The sequence below is a fragment of the Saprolegnia parasitica genome (assembly GCF_000151545.1).
Source record: "Saprolegnia parasitica CBS 223.65 unplaced genomic scaffold supercont2.2, whole genome shotgun sequence".
Classification (NCBI taxonomy): domain Eukaryota; phylum Oomycota; class Saprolegniomycetes; order Saprolegniales; family Saprolegniaceae; genus Saprolegnia; species Saprolegnia parasitica.
This window is the reverse complement of record NW_012156396.1, coordinates 465,585-487,416: the sequence shown is the minus strand read 5'-3', so window position 1 is coordinate 487,416 and position 21,832 is coordinate 465,585. Positions and strand designations below refer to the sequence as shown.

At 58.7% G+C, this 21,832-nt stretch overlaps 12 protein-coding genes across 12 annotated transcripts; 3 read left to right on the top strand and 9 right to left on the bottom strand.

Moving 5' to 3' along the window:
- Nucleotides 1-428: 428 nt before the first annotated feature.
- Nucleotides 429-1,128, bottom strand: SPRG_00730 (hypothetical protein). The gene is made up of 2 exons (XM_012338951.1): nt 840-1,128; nt 429-790 (listed from the first exon to the last, which is right to left on the bottom strand). Exons 1-2 carry the CDS (start codon nt 1,117-1,119, stop codon nt 603-605), a joined length of 468 nt encoding a protein of 155 aa, XP_012194341.1. The 5' UTR covers nt 1,120-1,128; the 3' UTR covers nt 429-602.
- Nucleotides 1,129-1,610: 482 nt separating this feature from the next.
- Nucleotides 1,611-2,924, bottom strand: SPRG_00729 (hypothetical protein; the record flags this gene model as incomplete). Its single annotated transcript, XM_012338950.1, has 1 exon — nt 1,611-2,924. One exon carries the CDS (start codon nt 2,922-2,924, stop codon nt 1,611-1,613), a length of 1,314 nt encoding a protein of 437 aa, XP_012194340.1.
- A 421-nt stretch (nt 2,925-3,345) lies between these two features.
- Nucleotides 3,346-4,761, top strand: SPRG_00728 (hypothetical protein; the record flags this gene model as incomplete). The annotated part of the gene is made up of 1 exon (XM_012338949.1): nt 3,346-4,761. Exon 1 carries the CDS (start codon nt 3,352-3,354, stop codon nt 4,759-4,761), a length of 1,410 nt encoding a protein of 469 aa, XP_012194339.1. The 5' UTR covers nt 3,346-3,351.
- Nucleotides 4,762-6,243: 1,482 nt separating this feature from the next.
- On the bottom strand, nt 6,244-6,699 carry SPRG_00727 (hypothetical protein; the record flags this gene model as incomplete). The annotated part of the gene is made up of 1 exon (XM_012338948.1): nt 6,244-6,699. The coding sequence occupies one exon, from the start codon at nt 6,697-6,699 to the stop codon at nt 6,244-6,246; it is 456 nt and encodes a 151-aa protein (XP_012194338.1).
- Nucleotides 6,700-7,585: 886 nt separating this feature from the next.
- Nucleotides 7,586-8,103, bottom strand: SPRG_00726 (hypothetical protein; the record flags this gene model as incomplete). Its single annotated transcript, XM_012338947.1, has 1 exon — nt 7,586-8,103. The coding sequence occupies exon 1, from the start codon at nt 8,054-8,056 to the stop codon at nt 7,586-7,588; it is 471 nt and encodes a 156-aa protein (XP_012194337.1). The 5' UTR covers nt 8,057-8,103.
- A 766-nt stretch (nt 8,104-8,869) lies between these two features.
- SPRG_00725 (hypothetical protein) lies at nt 8,870-10,300 on the top strand. The gene is made up of 4 exons (XM_012338946.1): nt 8,870-9,454; nt 9,511-9,742; nt 9,791-9,917; nt 9,965-10,300. The coding sequence occupies exons 1-4, from the start codon at nt 8,889-8,891 to the stop codon at nt 10,288-10,290; spliced, it is 1,251 nt and encodes a 416-aa protein (XP_012194336.1). The 5' UTR covers nt 8,870-8,888; the 3' UTR covers nt 10,291-10,300.
- A 160-nt stretch (nt 10,301-10,460) lies between these two features.
- Nucleotides 10,461-11,185, bottom strand: SPRG_00724 (hypothetical protein; the record flags this gene model as incomplete). The annotated part of the gene is made up of 2 exons (XM_012338945.1): nt 10,748-11,185; nt 10,461-10,699 (listed from the first exon to the last, which is right to left on the bottom strand). The coding sequence occupies exons 1-2, from the start codon at nt 11,175-11,177 to the stop codon at nt 10,461-10,463; spliced, it is 669 nt and encodes a 222-aa protein (XP_012194335.1). The 5' UTR covers nt 11,178-11,185.
- A 1,544-nt stretch (nt 11,186-12,729) lies between these two features.
- On the bottom strand, nt 12,730-14,173 carry SPRG_00723 (hypothetical protein). The gene is made up of 6 exons (XM_012338944.1): nt 14,001-14,173; nt 13,923-13,952; nt 13,690-13,875; nt 13,499-13,646; nt 13,299-13,451; nt 12,730-13,255 (listed from the first exon to the last, which is right to left on the bottom strand). The coding sequence occupies exons 1-6, from the start codon at nt 14,145-14,147 to the stop codon at nt 12,837-12,839; spliced, it is 1,083 nt and encodes a 360-aa protein (XP_012194334.1). The 5' UTR covers nt 14,148-14,173; the 3' UTR covers nt 12,730-12,836.
- A 436-nt stretch (nt 14,174-14,609) lies between these two features.
- On the bottom strand, nt 14,610-15,442 carry SPRG_00722 (hypothetical protein). The gene has a single exon (XM_012338943.1). The coding sequence runs from the start codon at nt 15,423-15,425 to the stop codon at nt 14,682-14,684; it is 744 nt and encodes a 247-aa protein (XP_012194333.1). The 5' UTR covers nt 15,426-15,442; the 3' UTR covers nt 14,610-14,681.
- Nucleotides 15,443-16,358: 916 nt separating this feature from the next.
- On the top strand, nt 16,359-19,168 carry SPRG_00721 (serine/threonine protein kinase). The gene is made up of 14 exons (XM_012338942.1): nt 16,359-16,520; nt 16,568-16,633; nt 16,687-16,755; nt 16,804-16,872; nt 16,920-16,985; nt 17,031-17,099; nt 17,148-17,216; nt 17,263-17,325; nt 17,372-17,434; nt 17,483-17,545; nt 17,590-17,655; nt 17,700-17,947; nt 18,002-18,395; nt 18,448-19,168. Coding segments are annotated over exons 3-14 (1,830 nt in total). The 5' UTR covers nt 16,359-16,520; nt 16,568-16,633; nt 16,687-16,753; the 3' UTR covers nt 19,106-19,168.
- A 177-nt stretch (nt 19,169-19,345) lies between these two features.
- SPRG_00720 (hypothetical protein) lies at nt 19,346-20,779 on the bottom strand. The gene is made up of 3 exons (XM_012338941.1): nt 20,495-20,779; nt 19,550-20,438; nt 19,346-19,503 (listed from the first exon to the last, which is right to left on the bottom strand). The coding sequence occupies exons 1-2, from the start codon at nt 20,756-20,758 to the stop codon at nt 19,566-19,568; spliced, it is 1,137 nt and encodes a 378-aa protein (XP_012194331.1). The 5' UTR covers nt 20,759-20,779; the 3' UTR covers nt 19,346-19,503; nt 19,550-19,565.
- A 100-nt stretch (nt 20,780-20,879) lies between these two features.
- On the bottom strand, nt 20,880-21,803 carry SPRG_00719 (CAMK/CAMK1 protein kinase; the record flags this gene model as incomplete). The annotated part of the gene is made up of 1 exon (XM_012338940.1): nt 20,880-21,803. A coding segment is annotated over one exon (924 nt), but the record flags the coding sequence as incomplete, so codon positions are not given.
- Nucleotides 21,804-21,832: the final 29 nt, after the last annotated feature.

Genomic DNA, 21,832 nt, shown 5'->3' with positions numbered 1-21,832 from the left:
GTCGTTCGCGTATCCCCACTGCAACGTAAGCTGCTTGTCAAGGCAAGGATCGAGTGCTTCTGTCGTAGCCGCGACCTTCATGCAGCCCTGTGGTCGTGCCGACGCATCACCGCGCGCCGCCGCCGGCTCCAATCGTACGACTCCAACTGAAATGGACTCGGATTATATGTTACCAATGACGTGACGACGAGGTAGAGAGACGACGTTTTGCACTGGAGCGCGCCTGGACGCGCATGGGAGCCCATTGCATGTGACGTACGACAGACCGATCAGGATGGAGTGGCCTTGCGATGATGGGCTAGGACAATGTCGCTGTCGCGCATGGCGACTGGCTGGCCAAGCTACGCGCGCTGCACGAGAGTGGCCTTGCGACGTTGCATCGCGCCGAGCGCCGCCGCGTGCCACGAGGCGTCGAGAAGAAGACGATAGTGCGGAAGTCGGATTAAAATATAGCTGTTGCGATCACACCGAGATGCGCGGGACGTCGTCGTCGTACTCGTCGTCGTACTCGTCGGTGCCGCGGCGGCGCATTTCCTGTTGTCGCAAAAAGATGTCGCGCTCGAGCAGCTTTTGGTACTGCTGCCAGACTGTCGAGACGACTTTCAACGCGCTGTTGACGGTGGTCGTGGCCTGGCGCAGCTCCTTGCAGAGGGCCTCACTCGCGCGCACGCTGTTTCGTTGGCTGCAATCACGGCCTTATTGGAGCGCACTACTTCGTCGTTGGAGCGCTTGAGTGCGTCGTTGGAGCGCACGAGGTCGGCCATGTCGATCGTCGCCGGCGTCTTCTTGTCTAGACGCGTTGCATGAGCGCGCTATCCTAGTCATTTGGCTCGTCGTACCAGAGATGTCTTTCTTGCTCTTCTTGGCGCCGTGCTCGGTCTTGGCAGGGTCAGCCTTGCGCTTGAAGAGCTGCAAGTGGCGCTCGATCTCGTAGTTCTTGGACGACTCTACGAAGTAGAAGTTCGTGGGGACGCTCTCCCGCTTCAGCGCGTCTTTGGGAAGATCAAACTTGCTTTGGCGCGGAGGTGACGCCACTTCGTCGTCGCTGAGCTCGTCGGCCACTGGCGGCGCCTCCCGCTTGATGTGGAACTTGGGGATCGTCGGCCCGGGTGTCGTCATGCTGGCCCGTAAATTTCGCGTATATCGGTGCCAGCGCACCGGATAATTCGCATCCGGATTCTCTCTGCGCGGGAACATGCCCCGGCGCACGGGGTACGCTATACCACGCAAAGTGCATGATGCATGAGCGACACAGGAATGGAGGCGTAGTGGCGGCAGCCAAGTGGATTTTCCAAGTCGATGCGCAGTACCGGTCGGCGCTCGCGGATGCATACTTGCCAGAGGTATGTCGGTGCATGGTCGTGTGTCCATGCGGGCCGTGCCCCGGAGTACCGCGGATGAAACGTCCATGAAGTCAATCCACGTCATGGCTTCGTCGGTGACAGCGTCCAAGAAAACTGCCAAGCCGACCACCTCGACCAACGCACCTCTGCGCGAAGGCTACAGTGTACGGCAGGAACGACGTACTATTAGTTAACCTACTTGTACATATTGCAGCGTGGTCTCGTGGTGGGTCGTACGATGCGACTCATATTTCGTCTTCATGACTCTCACAGGAGAGACACGGCCACGACGGCGACCAGGGACGCACCAAAAGCAGCAAACGAAGCGCTGTTGGCCGCGGCACCGGCGGTGCCGCCCGCGCCCGACGGATTGCGAGACGCGATTGCCTTGCCCGAGGCGTCTGTTGGAATCGGGGGAGCCACCGCCTTTGCGAGGACCGGTGGCACGCTGTCCGAGGCCGTCGGCTTGACGCAGTCGGCTGCAGGCGACGAACACACTTCGCAAATCTGCGCCGTGAGCTTGCGGCGGCAGCCGTTCGTGGCCTTGGCGCACAGCGGGCTGTTCTTCCAACACGGCGGGTTGACCTTGGTGAGGTCGTCTGCGGACGGCAGTGCCTTCATGTTGGCGTAGGCGCCCTTCCGCTCTGTAATGAGCGCGTTATAGAGCGAGAGCATGTGCGCCGTGCGCTTGGCGTTGGCCTTCTCATCCAGCGGGTTGTTCCAAAAAGAGAGGTCACTCGCCATCGTTGCGAAATCAAACTCAACTTTGGCGTCCTTGCAAAACTCAACGCGGTCTGCATAGTGGCGCCCCGTCTTGCTGTTCTTCAGCGACGTGATGCCCACGAGGTCGTCGATGCGGATGTACCCGAGAATGTCAAAGGCATACGTGCACCGGATGCCATCGGGCGCCACGCCCAGCGGACAGAGACCGCCGGGCTGCTTCTTGCGGCACGCGTCGTCCTTGGCGTCGAATTTGCGGGTAAAGCACGAGTTGGGGTACGAAAACCAGTAATTGTCAGCGTACACAGCGTACTTGTGCGCCTTGCGCGCCTCGCCACCGACATACGGGCCAACGTTGGCGTGGTAGTCGAGACCCGAGAGGCTCCGGCACTCGTCCGAGAGCGTGCCCTTGGCGTCGAGCGGAGTGCACATGCCGCCGTCCATGGCGATGAACTTGCCGTACTCGGGCACGACGCCCGCGTTCTCAGCGTACTCTGCGATCGCAAACGTCGGCTGCACGATCGTCACGTTGAGGAACCAGACGTAGCTCATGTTGGTCTTGCGCATGCACTGGACTGCATCGGCCTGGTTGATGCCTTCGGTTTGAACGTAATAGAGAGCACCCTCGACCGACGCCGTGTTGACGGTGTCCATCGCCGCGCGGTACCGCTCCTCAAACGTGTTGGTGTGTTGCTTGAGGACGAGACCAAACTTCTTCTTACTGGCGTCCCACGTCGCAGCCTGCGAGACGACGCGCGCCTGAATCGAGGTGACAGGCGTCATCGACCATGTCTTGCTCGTAGCACGGGCTTGGCTCGCAACGAGGCCGGCAGCGAGAGTCAGCGATAGAAGGCGCACCATGCTCGTCAAGACAAATGCAGAAATGGATGAATCTGGTACGTCGCAAAATGCTGTGTGAAGGGATCGTACTCGAATTCCCCCTGGTCGCTTGATGGGACGATGATTGATGTCGACACTTTGCCTTGTGAAAATTCAAACTAATTCAAAAACCAGAGCGTTTGGATTCACTCAATTCGATACCCAGATCTGGTTGATATTTCATGCACAGCGTGGATCTGGTACGCGTGTAGATGAGTAGCTATTGCAGTATAATGTAATACACTGGTGCCATCCACCACGAGACCTACATCGTCAAGACGACGCCACCGAACGCCTCTGACGTTGCACTTGCGACGGTAGGATGCCAATCACCAACATTTATTTAAAATGATTTCGTGTGTGTATCGGTAAATCGCGCGGCATTTTTTTAATTTGCCGCAAAGCGATCATGATGCAGCAGAGCAGCAGCAGTCTCGACGAGGACGTCGAAGCCAGCAAGCGCAAGCAAGCCTCGATGGCGCCCGAGGGCTGCTCGGTGCGGTTCATGTTTCTTCTCTGCGCGCCACGTATGGCCATCAATATGGCGTGGGCGGCGCAGTGGGCGGCGTTCGCGCCACTGCTCGAGTCCCTTCTCTCGTCGTCCATGGTGCAGCTCGTCCAAGTCATTGGACCAATCACGGGCTTTCTCATTGGACCGAGCACGGGCGTGCTTAGCGACAGCTGTACGAGTCGCTATGGCCGCCGCCGACCGTTCATCTTTTGCGGCGCGTGGGCCACCGCGCTGTGCTGGCTCTTCCTCATCTTCCTCGATGACATCTCGTCGGCGCTTGGAGACACGCAAGAGCATCCGTCGTGGAAGCGCGCCTTGACGATCCTCGGCTACATTTGGATGGACATTTCCGTGAACCTCACGCAAGTGCCCGTGAACCTGCTCATTGCCGACGTCGCCGGCGACCGCCAGATCACGGCCGCGTCCATCAGCGGCGTGTACGCGATCATGGGGTCGTTTGTCATTTCAGGCTTCGTCATGGCCTTTGGCGCCGCCGCGACACACCTGCAAGCGTTCCTCTTCATGCTCATCGTCATTCTCCTCAGCACGACGATGCTGGTGTGCTTCGTCATCTCCGACAAGCCGTTCGCGCCCGAGATCGAAGTCCGCACGACGCGTCTTCAGCAAATTGGCGCTGCCTTCCGAGCCGTGTACGAAGGTATCTTGCGGCTCCCGCCTCTCCTCCGCATCTACGGTATCATTACGGTGCTCGTCTTGTACGGGTTCACGGCTTACAACAGCGTGAAAGGCCAGTTCTTTGGTCTCGAGCTCTATCATGGCGTCGCCAAAGGCTCGGACAACTGCGGCACCAACTGTACTATCGAGCAAACCAACTTCAACATGGGTGTGCAGCTCGCGACCGGGCTCACGGATACGCTCTTCAACAGTACGGGACTCGTCTACCTCGCGTTCCTGCCGTACCTCGTGCGCACGTTTGGCGCCAAGAATGTGCTGGCGGCGGCACTACTACCCCAAGTGCTCTTTATCGTCATGGCCTTCTCGCACGAAGTCGGCGTTGACGTGGCCATTGCGGTGCTCTCATCGATCACGCAAAACACGCTGTTTCCAATGACGATGCCGCTCATCATCCACGTCGTGGGCTACGGCGAGGCCAACCAGCTCGGACTCTTTGCGGGCGCGCTCAACTCGGCCGTGTGCTTTGGCCAGTTTCTCAACATTGTGTTGGCGTCATTGCTTGTGATGACCGAGATGGGATATCGTCTTCCGATCCTCGTCGGCGGCGTCCTCTCCCTCGTCGCGTTCGTCCTGACCATCGCCAAGTTCCACGTGAAGCTCGAAAGCATGTGAGGCTTCAACCATAATGACAGATTCTTTTCCTAGTACACAGGTACAGCACTGTCAGCACTGTATGTAGTATAAATGAAAGCGGGAGTTGCAAGGTGCGACGAATGTTGAGCTTGGGATGCACCGTTTTCGGCCTTTTCATAGCATCCACATTCGTCCAACCAGGTTGGCTCAAAACTGCTTCCCAGTGCAGCACCCTGGGCTAGTGCAGCGGCCGAAGAGTGATTGCCAAACCCATTTCGTCCTTGGAGGTGACCGCAGTATGCGATGGATATCTGCTTTGGACTGTTCTACAAAGCGACAGGAAACACTTCGCTCGCCGATGCCTTGGTGCGGGGCAGTGGCACACCAACAGACGGAATAGAGTGCGACGATGCATTCGTTCAAACCACATCTTTGCGACTCAATGGTTGTTTTGAATTGAGTTATAATTACATCACTTTTTCTCACAGGATTAGCGACACAATGCGCCACAGTTCCAGCTTTGCATTTGGCTCCGTCCATGGGAACATACGTGTACCTACATTTGTAGGGCTGCACACAAAACACAAAGGCGCGGCACCGAAGCGAATGAATACAACTGAGATGGTAGCGATCAGATGCCGTTGGATGACCCCATCTCAACGCGATGGCCACCTCTCGATGGCTCCACCGTCCAACTCTGTAGCTCGTCCTCCACTAGAGCCAGTACACGAGCTTGGCCAACCGTGCGCGCCCAATGCGCCTCGGGCGAATAAAGCCGCGCAGTTTGAGTCGGTCTCAACTGCACTGCAGGACGGCAACGGTGTGGGTACTTCAACGACGGGTCATATAAACACACGGTCCTTATGTTTTCGAACCACAAACATGAAAATGCGTTGTACTCTTGAGAGCATTTCAAGAGGCAATCAAACTATTCCCGGGGCACTTGCGATGCTTCTTGCTGAACAACGGCTACGTCGGCACTAGCAAGCTCCGTGTTCATGGGACTTGGACGTGGTCGGCAGTAACATGTGTGTGGATGCGAATCCAACTGGCGCACCAACATAATATCAGGCGTAATGTTCTTATGACAGAACGACCGCGACATAACTATTATACTGAACGTGCTTTTCGAATGCCCACGACGTCCCCTCGAGCGACGAGGGCGCTTGAATGCGCGCGAGGCAGATTGATGTTTGCAAAGAGTGATGGGCCCTCGTGGATGTCACGATCATGTGTACCTCAAGGAAGCATCAAGAAACGGACGCCGCGGCTGCGATTGTCGCTTTGACGTAACGCGCTGGCTCCTCCACTCGCAGACTCGTTGACGTCGAGCCGATCGCTTGTAGGGACGATCGATGGAGTCGTCCACGCAGAAAGCATCCTCGAGCAACAACCCATTAAGTGCTTGGCATCTAAGACCTTTTATTCGACCGGTGCAAAACGCTTGGAGGAAAGGCAACAAAAACGTCACAGCGAAGTGTTTGATGCGGTTAGATAGGATAAATACTGACGCGAAAAGCTCTACTCTTCATCATCCTCGTCCTCATTCTCGTCCTCATCTTCATCGTATTCCATGGCGAAGACCATGCGCTGGCGCTTTGCGGCAGGCGGTGCCATCTCGGCGGCCCGCTTTCGTCGCCGGGCGGCCAAGCACCTCTCGGCCTGCGCGAGTTCTTCGGCCGTCTCGATCCGTTCCTTGCGGCTGTCGATGGCTTCGTAGCAAAAGATGGCGAGCGTCTTGGCGTCGTAAAGCGTCTGGAGCATGCGAATGCGCTCCGTGTGATCGAATCTCCGCACGCGGCGGCGGCGTTTCTCGAGCCTCTCGACGCTTCGTTCGATCGTCATCGTGTGGTGCGTTCGGGCAAGTCCGATGGGCGGGCCACTCTCCTTGGGCAAGGCTGACCCGTTGACGTCGACGCCAAAGAGGTACGTCGTCTCGGTGCTAAAGGTCACGTTCTTCTTCACGGTGTTGGTCATGTTGATGCGGTGCGGCAAATTGGGTTTTGGCGTCGTCAGATGTGTTACTGTCGCCACGGCGCGCCGTCACATGCATGGTATCAAGCTATTTGTATGCAGAGAGGAGGGGTGGAGCACGCGCGTATGGCGGGCTAGGGTTGCCATGGACCGAATAAAAATATTTTCCATCACGGAACGGGTGCGTGGCGACGCTTCTCTGCGAATGGTTTCTTGTCCGGTTTTAATATTTTCCTTGAAATCCTTTCCGCTTGCGACAGGGCTCGTCTCCAAGCGTGCAACTGCGTGTGCTCGTTGAAGGCTTGGCGCATGTTAAAGCGTAGTGTCGTTGGCGATGTCCCTTGCGTGCATGCATGCCTCTCGGCGACTGTGCGTTGAGTGTCGAGTCGACCGAGCGGACGCATGGGACATGTCGGCTTGGCGCGCGGGGATGACGCCGCCGCCGCCCACAGTCTCTCCCATACTATTAGCTCGACGAACCACACTCTTGCACCATGCTCTTGCACGAGGAAATATTCCAAGCTGTGTCTGCTGAATTTCCATGGTTTGAGGAGCCCCTGCCACATGGGGCTCGATGGAATCCGCGAGGCAAAAGCTTGTAGGCGAGGGCGCAGCGAGTGAATCGACTTGGATGCGCAACACACTCGCAGCCGATGGATCATGGGAGGTTTTATCAGACGCCCCCAATGGCGAAAAGTCACACGCGTCCGCGCTCTCCTTCTGTACGCAACTGGTAGGGAAATCTGGTAGGGGCAGACGCGACGTCACGTGGTCAGAGAAACGGCGTCTCCTTGCTTGTTCTCGAGTCATCTCGTGTCAACGCGTATGCTTCTTACTGGTGGACACATGGAATGTATTGCATCGATAAATAGGTCGTTTTCGCCCGTCTTCATCGCTCGTCATCGTCGATCTCCGATTCGTCCTTATCCTCGTCGTCATCGCCCTCCTCGTCATCGTCGTCGTCATACTCCATTTCCCACATGCGCATGCGCTTGGTGTCGACTGGGACCTCGGGTTCGAAATGGCGCTTTCGGCTCGGACGGGGCGTGATGCGCACAATGTCATCCTCGGTTCCGACGCGCGACTTGCGCAAATCGATGGCCTCGCTGCAAAAGAGGGCGAGGGTCCGCGCGTCGTAGAGGCTTCGGAGCATCGCAATGCGCTCCAAGTGGTCGAAGCGGCGCAGGCGGCTTCGTCGCATGCAGCATCTGGCCGCGTCGGGCACAGGCTCGATCGTCATGGCACAGTGGCGCGGCGCCAGGCCAATGGGCGGTCCGCTCTCATGGGGAACCGCCGACCCGTTGTAGTCCAAATCAAAGAGGAACGTCGTCGCGGTGCTGAAGGTCACTTGCTTGATCATCGTTCGCGGCTTGAGTATATATCTCCAGCTGTACCCACCACGTGCCGATTTGCCCACTGAGTGTGCTACGGTGTTGTGTCTATCACCACCGGATCTCGCCACATGTCCACCGCGCCGAGGTTGCACTTGCCGTTTGTATTCCAACGCGGCGGGGTGCCACGTATACGAAGATCCCACCGTGGCCAGGGGAGGGGTTACGGACCTGGACGTGGATTTAAACTCAACACAATGCTGCGCCACTTGCTATTTGTAAGCACAATTGAATGTTTCGATTAAATAGCGCACCTGCGACCCACCTGCAGGCCGCGGTCAACACTGATGGCCACGGATGTCCTTGAATATAGCTTGCATACTTGCACGACCTTTAGCTGTTGGAAGGAGGCGCCCATCTCCTGCGACGGCCTTGACTGCTTCTTTCTGGTGTGCCAGAAAGGCCTAGATATGTGGCATGGGATGCTGCCTGTCAGAGTCGTTTTGGATGCAGCAAGGTACCCGAACTACACGAGCCATCAGTGCTGAGTGGCTCACCGAGACGCTTGTCATTAGTGCTTGACGCAGGTGACTTTCTTGAACGAAAGTGGGAAGGACTGAGCACCCCCACTAGGCCGCAGCAGGATCGTGGTAACGTCAGCGGGATACCAAGGCGCGCCCTTACCCAGGCGCGTGCCGCTCGTCGCCTATTGCTATACAGAGCATGCAGCGTGTAGGACCGTCAAATGTAATACCTGCGTCGCTCTCGAGAGAAAGCTCCCTTGTGCTGCCTAAGAAGTTGCGTGCAATTAGCCTCGCTGGCGCCGCCGCTCATTCCGGATACCGCGCACGTCGGACCAGCATGAACCTACCGGTGCAGAAATCGCTGCCGACGGATGGCTGCCCGACGCAGACGTCGCGCATGCAGGCCGAGACCGAGGCGACGTGCACCTCGTTCTTCGTCAACCTGGACGAGCTCCCGGCGTCCGAGATTGCGCAGCTCCAGAAAGCCGGGTTCCTCGACGAGGCCAAGCGCGTCTGCCTCCTCAAGGAGCGCCACACGCCGTACCTGATCCGTGGCCTCGAGTACCTCCCACCGGGCTTCCAGTCCATGGATGCTAGCCGCCCATGGTTCATGTACTGGATTCTGCACTCGCTCGAGATGCTCGGCGCCCACGCCGAGATGCAGTCGTTCCACGCCGCGTGCCTCAACACGATCAAGCGCTGCTGGAGCGACGCACTTGGCGGCGGCTTCGGCGGGGGCATTCTCCAGATGGGCCACATGGCGACGACGTACGCGTCCTGCCTCGCACTGGCCATCATTGGCACGCCGGAAGCGTACGACATTGTCGACCGGGAGGCGCTTCATGCGTTCTTCCTCGCCAACAAGGACCCGGTCACCGGCGCCTTCCACGCGCACGACCAAGGGTACGACGTCTTTCTCTCGCGTCTTGACGATGCAATGATCTTCATGCGGTGTGTAGCGAGGTCGACATTCGCATCACGTATTGCGTCATTTCGATTGCGAGTTTGTTTGGCATTTTGACGCCGGAACTCACGCTTGGCGTCGCCGAATTTGTGGCCGCGTGCCAGACGTACGAAGGTGGCTTCGGACCCATGCCGTACCAGGAAGCGCACGGCGGCTACACCTTCTCGGGCGCGGCGATCCTCTCGATCTTGAACGCGCTGGACCGGGTCAACATCCCCGCCCTCACGGTAGCGCTACCGTTGCCAACGTCGTCCTTCTTTAATGACTCTGCATAGCACTACGTCGCGCACCGTCAAATGGCCGTCGAGGGCGGTTACCAAGGCCGCACCAACAAGCTCGTCGACGGGTGCTACAGCTTCTGGATGGGGGCCGTGCCTGCGCTCTTGGCCCCGTACACGCGTGGTACGCTTCGTCTTCGCTTGCTCTTCACTCGAATCATGCTCCTGTAGGCATCTACGTGAGCGACCGCGCAGCCCACCAACGCTACATTTTGCTGTGTGGCCAGCAGCTCGAAGGCGGTCTCCGCGACAAGCCAGGCAAGCCTCGCGACCACTACCACTCGTGCTACGTTCTGAGTGGCCTATCGCTCTCGCAGCACGGGGACGGCCGCCCTGAGACACCTGTCTTTATTGCGGGCTCGCCTGAGAACCGCGTCGAGCCGACCCACCCCGCGTACAACATTTCGCACGACAAGGTGCTCTTGATCCAGTCGTATTTTGCAGAGAAAGCGGCCGGTGCGACCCGCATCGAGGTCCTCGAAGAGACTATGGATTAGATGCATCTGCACTGACTTGTACGATAACGAAGACTCGTGGTGTCTTGGTCGTTCATTCATGGACTCGAGCCCTGTTCAAGTTGGCAGTGCGTGGCCTTCCCAGGGGTCCTTTCCGCTTGGCTGCATGAATGATAAAGGCAAGAGCAGCATGAGAAAGACAACGTTTTGGCTTATTGGATCGGCGGTCGCGTCAAGTCTTCACTGTACCGGGGCTGTTTTCGGACCGGGCTCTGCATCGTGGCGAGCGTCTGTCGGCGCTTCTGCTTGGTCGCCGACCGATGCAGCGCATCTTGCTTGGCCAAATCAGCAACGTACTTTTGATGGTACTTGATGAACGTCGACTCGATCGGGCGGTCTTCGGCGGGAAGCGAGCCAAAGAGCTCTTCGGTATGGGGCGTCGTGGGATCAACTATGGGGCGTCATGTCAACCTCGAGGACGCCGCAAGTGAGCGCCTACCGTCGGCGACAGCTTTGGGAGCGGGCGAGCCTGGAATTGCCAAGACGCTCAAGAAGCGCTTGGTTCGCCGCTGCAGGCGGCCGACGAGCGCGTCTAGAAGGTGCACAGACTCGGCCGCCTTCTTCGTGAACGGCAACCAGCGCTTCTGGTCTTCCAAGTACGCCGCATGGAGCGTCTGCAGGAGCGAGACGAGCTCCTTCGCTACGCCCGTCAAGTGGCTCAGCGCCACGGTCTGTGGCCGGGTCACGACGCCATGGAGGTCGTCGAGCGTCGCGTGAAGCACCTCGAGCTCCGCTTGCACGTCGGTCTCGACGACAACGTAGCGAGCGTCGGCGCAGGAGGCTAAGCTTAGGACGCCGTCCATGCACGTCGAGAGCCACGTCTGCAGCGCTTGGACCTCGGTGATGGCCGACGCTGTCGCTTCCTGCATCGTCTTCGAATTGCAAGTGGCGGCAGACCGGCCGGTTCCAGCGATGCGATTGGCTATAATGCAATCGACCTACCAGCCGCTGTTGTATTTTATTATACATCAGGCCAGACACTCGGTATTTGTATGCATAATAAAAAGAGATGCGTATTTTTGAAGAGCAACAATGGGAATGGCGCCAAGATCGCGGGCTCCAGAGGCAGGACCGCCAACTGGTGCACCAAGCCGTAACGACAAGCCACGAGGCAGAAGAGGACACAGTATGATGACTTGAGCATAAGTACAGGCTCGTAGCGAGGCCGTTTTGTAGTTTAGACACGTATCTGAGGCTTCTTCTAGTACCAGTGCTACATGTATCAACGAGGATGCTTTCGAGTCCCGACCATTCGCTGCTTGCGGTTCGCATTTGCGGTGTGGGAGAAGCGTCCGTGACAAATGCTTGAAGCAGCTCGGGTCTCTTGGCGGGTTGGCGGTTGCTATGAGAAGATACGCTCGAGTCCCCGCGTTCGTGGGCAGCAACGATGCATCGCCTTCTAATCTTTTGAAATCTTCCTTGCTATCTTTGTGCTGCAACTTGAGCACGGCTTCAAGTTGACGGAGAGCAACCGAATCGCTCCACCGCGGCATGTTGAAATCGTAGTCCGACAGCGTGCTTGTCAGACCGGTCGTTGCCGCCATCTACCGTCGCCTGCCTCCGCGGACACGCCATAGCACAGCAGTCTAGTAGGGACCACGGCGGTGTTGAAGCCGACCGAGCATTCTTCCCTCGCAATGCTTCCAATGGCCCCAAGTCTTTTTGCAAAATGTCAAGCCCTCTGGAGCGCCGCATGTCGTTTCGCAATCCTCACGCGTTCCGTCGGAGGCCGTGGCTGCACCAGTACGGCGATGGACGTCGTGCGTCAAAAGTGCTTGGCAATGGCATCTTCACGCTTGCATTTTCCTTTCCCCCAATTCCATGGCGGATGCCCATCGCCATCACGTTGAAGTGTAAGTTGCCTCTGGCTTCAACGTGAGCCCTGCGGCGTCTTTGGCTGATTCTTCAACGGTTGGCCGATGGCGCGAGTACTTGTTGTCGTCTGGCTTCTCTTGGCGCTGTTGTCGTGGCCCGGGCCGAGTACGTGGCGCGCCTCCCGAACGGTAACAACGTGGCGAGCTCGGCCATGATTGGCCACGTGGGCAGCGGCGCGTCCCTCATTGCGTTCGGGCGGGACTTTGACGGCTAGTGGACCGTGAGCTTGTGTCAAAAGACTGGGACGGCCAGACCAACGGCGAGGAGCTCGGGGATCCGTGCTGCGTCTGGTCCGAGGGCGGCGCGCCGCCGCTGCAGACAAGAGGCCTCTCCAACCCGGGCGACCGCTCGAGCAAGCGGACGTCGTCGGCGCTCAATATCACGTGCAACATCACCCACACCATGAGCTCTTCCAGCTACGTCAGTGTCAGCGCCACCTGGACTCTCGTGACAGCTGTGGTTCTCTTCGTACTGCAGCAGTTGCGTAGTATACATGCAGCCGACTCGTGTTCCTTTTGCTCGTCGTCCTTATTGTCTGCGTCGTTGTCGGGTCCAACGACCATGCGTTTCATTCGTTTCGTATCAATGTATCAAGTGATCAAAAGAGCACCGTGGCTGTACATTTCTCTAGTCGACGACCAAGATAGAGGGCACTAAGGCGACGACGAGGGCTGCTTGGTGTGGTCCAGCGGCGGCAACACGTCGAGCTCGTAGTCGGCGTCGTCTGCCTTGGGTGCCTTGGCGGTCGAGGGCTTGACGCCCGTCTTCTTTTGCACATTCGCAAAGATCGAGAGCGCCGACGCCACCATGGCCGCGGGATCGTTCGTGTTGGCCGGCAGCAGCACGGTCGTCGACTCCTTCGCGACGTTTCCGAACGCCTCGACGTACTTTTCAGCGACTTGGAGCGCAACGGCGTTCGAGCCGCCATCCTCCTCGATGGCCTTGGAGAGCGACCGGATCGCCGCTGCCGACGCCGTCGCCCGCGCCACGATGGCCGCGGCCGTACCTTCGGCTTCAAGCACGATCGCACGCTTCTTACCCTCGGCCACGTTGATGTACGCCTGGCGTTCACCTGCACATGCGTCACGTCACTGGCGCGGAAGAAGCTACCGCACCTTCGGAATCCAAAATTTCGGCGCGCTTCTTGCGCTCGGCTTCGGCTTGCATGTCCATGGCCGCCTTGACGCTCGCTGGCGGCGCAATATCGCGGATCTCGTACCGGAGGCACTTGATGCCCCAGGCCTCGGCGGCCTGGTTGATCGACAAGACTAGGCAATACGATGAGCACACATCGTGCGTCGACATGGATACCAACCAATGTTCTTGTTGAGACTCTCACGCTCCTCGAACGTCTTGTCGAGCGTGATCTTGCCGAGCTCCGAGCGCATCGTTGTTTGCGCGAGCTGCGTCACGGCGTACAACGGGTCTTCGACGCCGTACGACGCATGGTACGGATCAATGATCTAGGACATGGGTGGCTTCGAGACGCGAGGGCAATCGACCTACCTTGACGTACAAGACACCGTCGATGTGAATCGTGACGTTGTCCTTTGTGATCGCCGACTGCCCAGGAATCTTGATCGCTTCTTCCTTGAGCGAGTGGACGTACGCAATGCGGTCAACGACCGGAATGAGAAAGTGAAGACCCGGGTCCAGCACCGAGTGAAACTTGCCAAAGCGCTCGACGACCCACTAAGCACCAATGAGATCTATATCGGAAGTACAATGCTATAGCGTACGGCGCGCTGCTGCGGCACGATCAAGACGCCCTAGAAGCTGCATGAGCGGGACTGCGCCACGGGCAAACACTTGAGTACCATGTTCATGGGCGTCGCACGCATCGTACTTTCAAAGTCATCATAGCGCAGGAGCTGGCGGCTGCCATGGAAGGCGCGGACCGCCGACGTCGCCGGGAGGGACGCGCGGAGGCTGCGCATCGCGATCGATCGGCCCACGGCGAGCATGCTTTGACCTGTGGACGGCTGCGACGGAAATTCGGATTGGTTCTTCGGCTGTAAACTTTCTTATTGCTTCGAACTTCGACCGAAGATCGTGTCTTTGCCAGCCGAACGTCGGCTTGTGAGCAGCACCAGGCCCAGAGAGGCCAGGTCGTGTCGCCGTCCACCCTCCGAGCAGTCGCCTTCCATCACCTAAGCGACTGCATTGGCAGTCGCGTGCTGCGAGATGAAATGCGAGCCTCGCTTCCGGATGCATCGTCCAAATGATCTGCTGGTGCTCGCTAGCCTTCGTCGAGAACGTATCTTGCATACCACGACGGGAGCTCGATGCATGGCAACGGAGGTGTCCTGTCGCTTTATAATAGCTCAGTCGATAGCATCCAGGGGTTGGTATGGCCTGGCTTATTGCTCCTCCACACCTTGTGGACACTTGCAGAGCTTCATGTGTACGCATGTACTACCGAGGAGACATCATGCAAACCACAACGTAGTACATTTACGCACAGGACGCCATCCGTGTCATACCAATGACATATATCCTTACTGCGCGACGTAGCCACCGTCGACCGAGTGGAGGCTGCCCGTGATGAACGACGCTTCGTCGCTCGCCAGGAAGGCGACGAGGTTCGCGACTTCCGAGGGCTGACCGACGCGGTTGAGCGGCTGGAGCGCCGCCATGCTGGCCTCGATATCCTTCAACGGTGTGCCGGACGCCTCAGCCCAGAGGTTGATCTCGCGGTGGTACAGCGGCGTCTCGATCGTGCCGGGGCACACGCCATTGGCGCGAATGTTGAACGGCGCATAGTCCAGCGCCGTCGTGCGGACCATGGACGCCAGCGCGCACTTGGAGAGGTTGTACGCGAACGAGTTCTTCTTGCCGACAAAGGCCTGGTCCGATGACATGACGATGATCGCGCCCTTCTTGCGCGCCTTCATCGATGGCAGCGTCGCCTTGATGGCCGCATACGCGCCCTTGATGTTGAGGTTGATGATGCGGTCGAGGTCGACCTCAGACGTCTCTTCGATCGTCGCGCTGAAGTAGATGCCGGCGTTGGCCACGAGACAGTCGACATGGCCGTTCTCGGCCACGATCGCAGCGACCGCGGCCTCGACGGTGGCGACGGAGCTCACGTCGCAAGCGACAAAGATGCCATTGGACGCCGGTGCAATGTCGAGGTTGTAGACCTTGTAGCCTTGGCTCAGGAGCTTCACGACGCAGGCTTCGCCAATGCCTCTGGAGCCGCCCGTGACAATCGCGACGCGGTGTGTGCTGCTGGCGGCCATGCTCGCTGAGTCAAGAATTGCAATGGGTTCTGATCCGTGGAAGCCCCGTCGAACCGCTCCCCTTTCCAACCGGTTCGAAACGAGCTGGTTTGACAACACGGTTCATGACGCGGCTAACCGAGCCGGCTACTGCGGCCCGGCTAGAAGAGCCAATTGCTGTTGTCGGTTGCGGCCAGTGCTCAGCGTGGCGGCTGCCGTGACGGCGCCGCATCGGCGCTTCCGGCGTTCCATGTGTACTAGGAAGGTAGAAGGCTAACACGTACCGGTATTACTATCGACATTAGTGTAGCTTTCCATCCATAGTCCTTTCCAGCTTTTGCGTCTAGAGCACTCGACAGGGTTGACATTGCAGCGTTGGAATATAGTATCAGGGTACCGGTATCTTGGCTCGCAGCAGCAAACGTCCGTGGCCAGCGCGGTAGTACACGACTGCCGCGACGCGCTCTTCACCGTCCTCCTCCGCCGGCGCATGTAAGTACTGCCCTCTACTGGTACTAGCGTCGACAAGGACCATTTGAATTGACGTCGCCGGCATTACTGTAGCTCGCCTCTTCCAAGCCTTGTGCATTTGTACCCATCGTGGCGGGCGAATCTTCAACCAACCACATCCCACTCTGCGGGTCGGCTTGGCGCCGGTGCAGCACCGAACCAACCAGGGTACGCACGCGCGTCTCTGTGCGGTGTCAAGTGCATGGAGCATACGACTACTGCGCGAACGAAGAGCGCGCGTCTTGTCTCGTCAGGCGTCTCTCGCCCGCGCGTTCCTCGAACCAAATGATAGGTCGGTTGGCGGACCATGTGTGTCACACGTCTTTTTCTTGATGACCCAATACATTTCCACCGCGCTCAGAGCGGAATAAGAACGATGCGCCACTTGACGGCGGCCATCCTCGGCGCCGCCTGCGCCATGCTCGACGCCGCGACGTGTCCGTACGAGCGCCTCCCGACGTGGATCGATGCCATCTGGACGACCGGCGCCGAGTGTGGCAGCAGCAATCGACCCTGCAAGGTCACGCGGACGTGCGCCATTCGCACCGATGGCACCGACCCCGATGCATTCGGCGACCTCTCGCGCTTGACGACCAACAAGACTGTGTACGTGCCTGCAGCTATTCACGCATCGGAGGCTCATAATGCGATAGCGTGCTTGGCGATCTGCCATCGCTCGACCTCTCCAAGGCCATTTTGCCGCCGACGGCTACCACCTTGTAGACGATCCTACCTGCGATGTGCCCGGTTAAGCTCACGACATGGGCTGTAGGACGCTTCAAAACGTGGCCGAGTTTACGGGCCTGAACACGACAACGCTGCCACCCTCGCTCGCTGAAATGTGCGCTCTGCAGACGACCACGCATGTGCTCATGCTATAGGCGGTTAGGTACTTTGTGAACACGAGCGTCGGCGACTTTCCACCGGGCCTCACGTGGCCGGCGTCGCTCCAGAGCTTGTACGTTCCGTAATCTTGCCGGTGGATGTCCATCACACTTGGTTTAGGTATGTCTTCAACACCAAGACGGTTGACGTCAAGCACTTGAAGATGCCACCGACATCAACGCTTCTGTTGGTTCAGCCAGCGCGTCCATCTCGTCACTTAATGACCATTAGGGATTTTTGGAATGTGACCGAGATTGAAAATCTCGATGAACTCTACTTGCCCGACTCGCTCACCGTCATGTACTCGTCGCTTGGCCGTATCAAATGGTGATTCAAGTGGTCCTCTAGGTACTTCTCCAACTGCACCGTGCAAGTCATACCGCCGTCGCTTGTGTGGCCAAAGTCACTCGAGAAGCTGTACGGCAATACGACGAGACTGCTTGCCGCTCTGACCCGATTCTAGGACGTTGATTGACAACCATCTCCAGGACCTCCCGCACAACTTACCGGATGGCGTCACCTTCTTGTACGTTGTTTGCGTTGTGTTGCAATCGTATCAATGTGTCAAGTAGGTCGATCCACAAAAACTACGTTGATAACCTTGGCATTTCGCTGCCGAAGAACCTCTCCGTGCTGTACGTTCCCCTCGTGCCCCATCGGTTTTGACGCATGTCATTTGACAGGAAATTCCGAGACAACCGCGTCAAGGAAGTCGTCAACTGGGATTTTACCAACCTCTACTACTTGTACGCCGGTCGCATTCGGCACGAGATCTCACTCTCACCCGTAGTCGCATGAAGAGAAACCCGGTCACGCGCATCGACAATGTGACCTTTTCGTCCAAGCTGCATTACTTGTACTATGTCACCTTGATCCAAACATGGCGTCAACCTTTTGTAGCGACTGCGAGGGCTGCCCGTTGACCGTCTTCAACGTGGACATGACGTCCTTTGCCGCGCTCGACGCGCTCGACCCGTGGGACCGCAACGAGTCCCGAGCGACCATCGAGTTTCGCGGCTTCAACATCATCGACAACATCCACTCGGACAAGGCGGCTTGCGACAAGCTCCACGGTGACATCCGACAACTCTGGGCTGGCAAGTCCAACGTCACGGTCCACGTGTGCGTCATTGGGTCGCCCGTCAACTGTACATCTATCTATCTCGTCTCTCGTGCATGGATACGGACGGATGTCGTTGTAGATACGTTGGTCATTGTGGGCATTTCGATTGGCGCCGTTGTGCTCATCGCGGCTCTCACAACGTACTGTTGCATCAAGCGCCGGAACCTCCAGAAGCAGCTCGAGACGTACGTGGCCGCGTCGCCCTTTGGAAGCGGCAACCAGTTCACGAACGGATCGACGCTTGACATTGCCGGCAACTCGACGCTCGGCGGCCTCGTCCACGACCTCGGGGACCTCGAGTTCTTGCGCGTCTCGGGCGTCGAGCTGCACAAGAAGCTCGCAGAAGGCGCGTACGGCGAAGTCTGGAAGGGCAGCTACAACGGTGCGATCGTCGCGGTCAAGCGACTCCTGCCCAACAAGTCGTCGCCCAAGGACATTCTCAACTTTATCAACGAGTGCAAACTCATGGCGCGGTCTGTATCCAGCACATCATCATCGTACGAATCTTATTTGCCGTTGTCGTAGGTTCGAGTCGCCGTATGTGGTCAAGCTCTACGGTGTGAGCTGGACGCGGCCCGTGGATTTCATGGCCGTCATGGAGTTCATGGACCGTGGGGACCTCAAGTCGTACTTGGCCAATCACTCGCCAATGGCAGTCTCGTGGGAGTTCAAGCACAAAATCATGAGCCACATCCTCGAAGGCCTTGTGTACTTGCACTCGATGCAGATTATCCACCGCGACCTCAAGTCCCGCAACGTCCTCCTCGACTCGAGCGACGGCGAGACGGTCAAGCTCACCGACTTTGGCGTCTCAAAAGAAGATTTGCAAGAAACCATGACGGTCGGCGTCGGCACGTACCGCTGGATGGCGCCCGAGATCCTCAAGGAAGGGCACTACAGCGTCGCCGCCGACATCTACTCGTTCGGGATCCTCCTCTCGGAGCTCGATACGCACAAGATCCCGTACGCGGAGAGCCGCCACCCGATCACGCACAAGCCGCTCGTCGACACAGCGATTATGAGCATGGTCATCAACGGAACGCTCTCGCCGTCCTTCTCGACCGAGTGCCCGCAGTGGGTCCATGCGATCGCGCTGCGCTGCTTGGAGCACGACCCGGAACTGCGCCCGTCGGCCCGCCAACTCGTGCTCGAGCTCCGGCGCCAATCGCCCCACGCCAAGTGAGCGCGTGGCATTTTTATTCACAGACACTCTACTAATCGCGTGTAACCCTGTCGTACAAGTGGCCTCTCGGTCGGCCCGCTGTGCCCCGGTGCACGAGGAGGAGGGCCTGTGGACGTCGAGGCGAGAAGCACCCTAGTGTACTTGCTCCATGCACACAACCGAAAAGAGGGGCTTCAGCCAAGTCTAGCACGACGCCCAAAGGTTTGCTAGTGGTATTGTAACATCGAGACACATGCTTGCAACGCCAGTCAACAGGGGTAGGTTATGGTCCCAATGCAGGGGTAGGGTATGAAACGCTACTGCCCGTCCTTGAGCCGCTTTTCGACTTCGCGCAAAATTTTCACGCGATGGAGCCGCACCTCGATGCCGAGCTCTTGAAGGTCCTGGTCGGTGCTGACCTACGCACCACGTCGTTTTCTTAGGACAAAGTATAGCTTGACGTACGGCCAGGAGCGGGCCGTCAATGCCCATTGCCTTGAGCTTCTCGGCACACGCGTCGAGGCCGAGGTCCTTGACAAAGGCAAAAGACCTGTGCTTCGTTCATCGCGTCGAGCGCCAGCGTCGCTGGCTCGGGCTCGCGACGCGCGAGGGCTGCGACGAGCTCGTCCGCGCATTCTTTGGTCTTGCGCGACCACTTGGTGCAGCTCGTCGGGAATCTGCGGCCGCGGTCGCTTGGCCTTGCTGGCTTGGAGCCGGTACGTCGCTTCTTGGCGCGTGAGTTCGTTGCGCCGCTGGAAGATCTCGCCCGAGACCGCTCGGAGCTGTTGTTGAGCGTGCCGAGGTTGGTTTGGAGCACGCGCACCTTGCTCGGCAGTGTCGTCGCCTCGAGCTTGGCCGTGATCTCGGTCATGCGCTCCGAGAGGCTCGCGCGGTCTTGTTCGAGCGCATGGAGCTTGGCTCTGCCGTGGTCTACGTGCAGCTTCATGAGCATGAGCTTGTCGTGCGGCGCGAGGTCCGGCGCTTCGACTGGCAGTGGCGTCCCCGCCTGGCCTTTTGGCGTCTCAGGGGTGCTACGCGGCTCGTCCTTCGTCGGCGTCTCGGCTTTCGTCCGCACGACGCCTTCGCCCAAGAGCAGCTTGGACGCGCGGCAAATACGATCCATGTCGATGCCGCCGATTTCGCTACCCGCGAGCCGCGCCTTGGCGAGCATCGCCGGCTCGTCGAGGCCAAAGAGGGCGTCGGTGAGCGCGAAGGGCGATAGGAAGGGGTTGAGTGCGAGGTCGCCGTGGTTGTCACGAAACATTTCTGGCACTTGAGCGAAGCCCGCCGTGTCGTCTAGCATCTTTTCCAAGTAGTTGGTCTGCTTCCACAGAAAGGCCTGCCGCGGCGCGCCCTGTGCATGGCGCGATCAGATCGACAAGGTCACATCTAGTAGATCAGCGTGCGTACCAAGAGCGCTCGCCACTGCCGAATGCCCTCGACGACGTCAATGGACGCGCGCCGGTACTGCAGCGTGAGGTTGGCGATGACCTTCCACGGTCGCACCTTGCTGTGCGGGTCGCGGAAGTGAGGCGTCACTTGCAGCAGCGCCTCGAGGCACGTCTCGCGCTCGATGATCATGTGCACGACGCTGCGCTCGAGGGCCATTTGCGCCGCGTCGCCGCTCTGGCTCGCATAGATGACGGCCGTGGCCGGTCGCGGCGCCTCGGGCATCCCTCCAAGTTTAGCTCACGTGTAAACAAACAAAAGCAAACAAAACAAAACATTCGATAATAGGTTAGCAAATAGTGATACGAGTAATAACAATAGACGCCTTCTTCGATCAAAGGACACGTTAGAGCGCAAATTCTTGCGCTTGGCGCCGCGGAAGGTACCCCGAGACGCGCTTCCAGAGCGGCTTGATGTACTTTTGAAACGCCGTCGAGCTGCGGCGAAAGCGGGGATGCGGCTCGAGGGTCGGCGCTTTCAGCGGAAAGAACCACGGGTCGTCGAGGAGCTCGTCGGCCGTCGCGCGGCACGCCGGCTCGACCACGAGCATGCGCTCGAGGCAGCGCTGCGCGTCATGCGAGATGACGCTCCAAAAGTACGGGTGGTACCACAGCGGCGGCCGCGACAGCGGGCACATGCTTCGGAACGTTTCGCGGTCCGTGCCAAAGGGCAGGCTGCCCGTAATGAGGACGAACATGATGACGCCGATGCTCCAAATGTCGACGGGCGTCGAGTACGGCAAGCCCTTGGCAATCTCGGGGGCCGCGTACCCGGCCGTGCCGCACATATCGACGAGCGGCTTGGACGAGACGTTGGCGGCAAAGCCAAAGTCGGCCAATTTGATGTCCACGTCGCTGTCGTCGTCGACAAGGAGGACGTTCTCGGGCTTGAGGTCGCGGTGGATGACCTTGCGCTCATGGCAGTGGTGCACGGCCACCAAGAGGTTGTAGATGAGCGCCCGCACCTTCTCTTCCGGAAACACGCCCTTCTTATGCAGTCGGTCGTAGAGGTCGCCGCCGCGGACAAGCTCCATGACGACATAGTACCCGTCCGACTCGACGAAAAAGTCGCGCACCGACACAACGCTCGGGTGCGCGAGGCTGCGCACGAACGCCATCTCGGCGCGCACGTCGCGAAGCTTGCATGCCTTCTTGATGCGCTTGACTGCGACGGTCTCGCCCGTCGCCCACGCGACGGCCTTGTGCACCGTCGCGTACGAGCCGTCGCCGAGCTGCTCGCCGAGGCTGTACGTCTCGGCGAAGCTGCCCACGCGCGGTCCATCGTCGTCGTCTTCTGCTG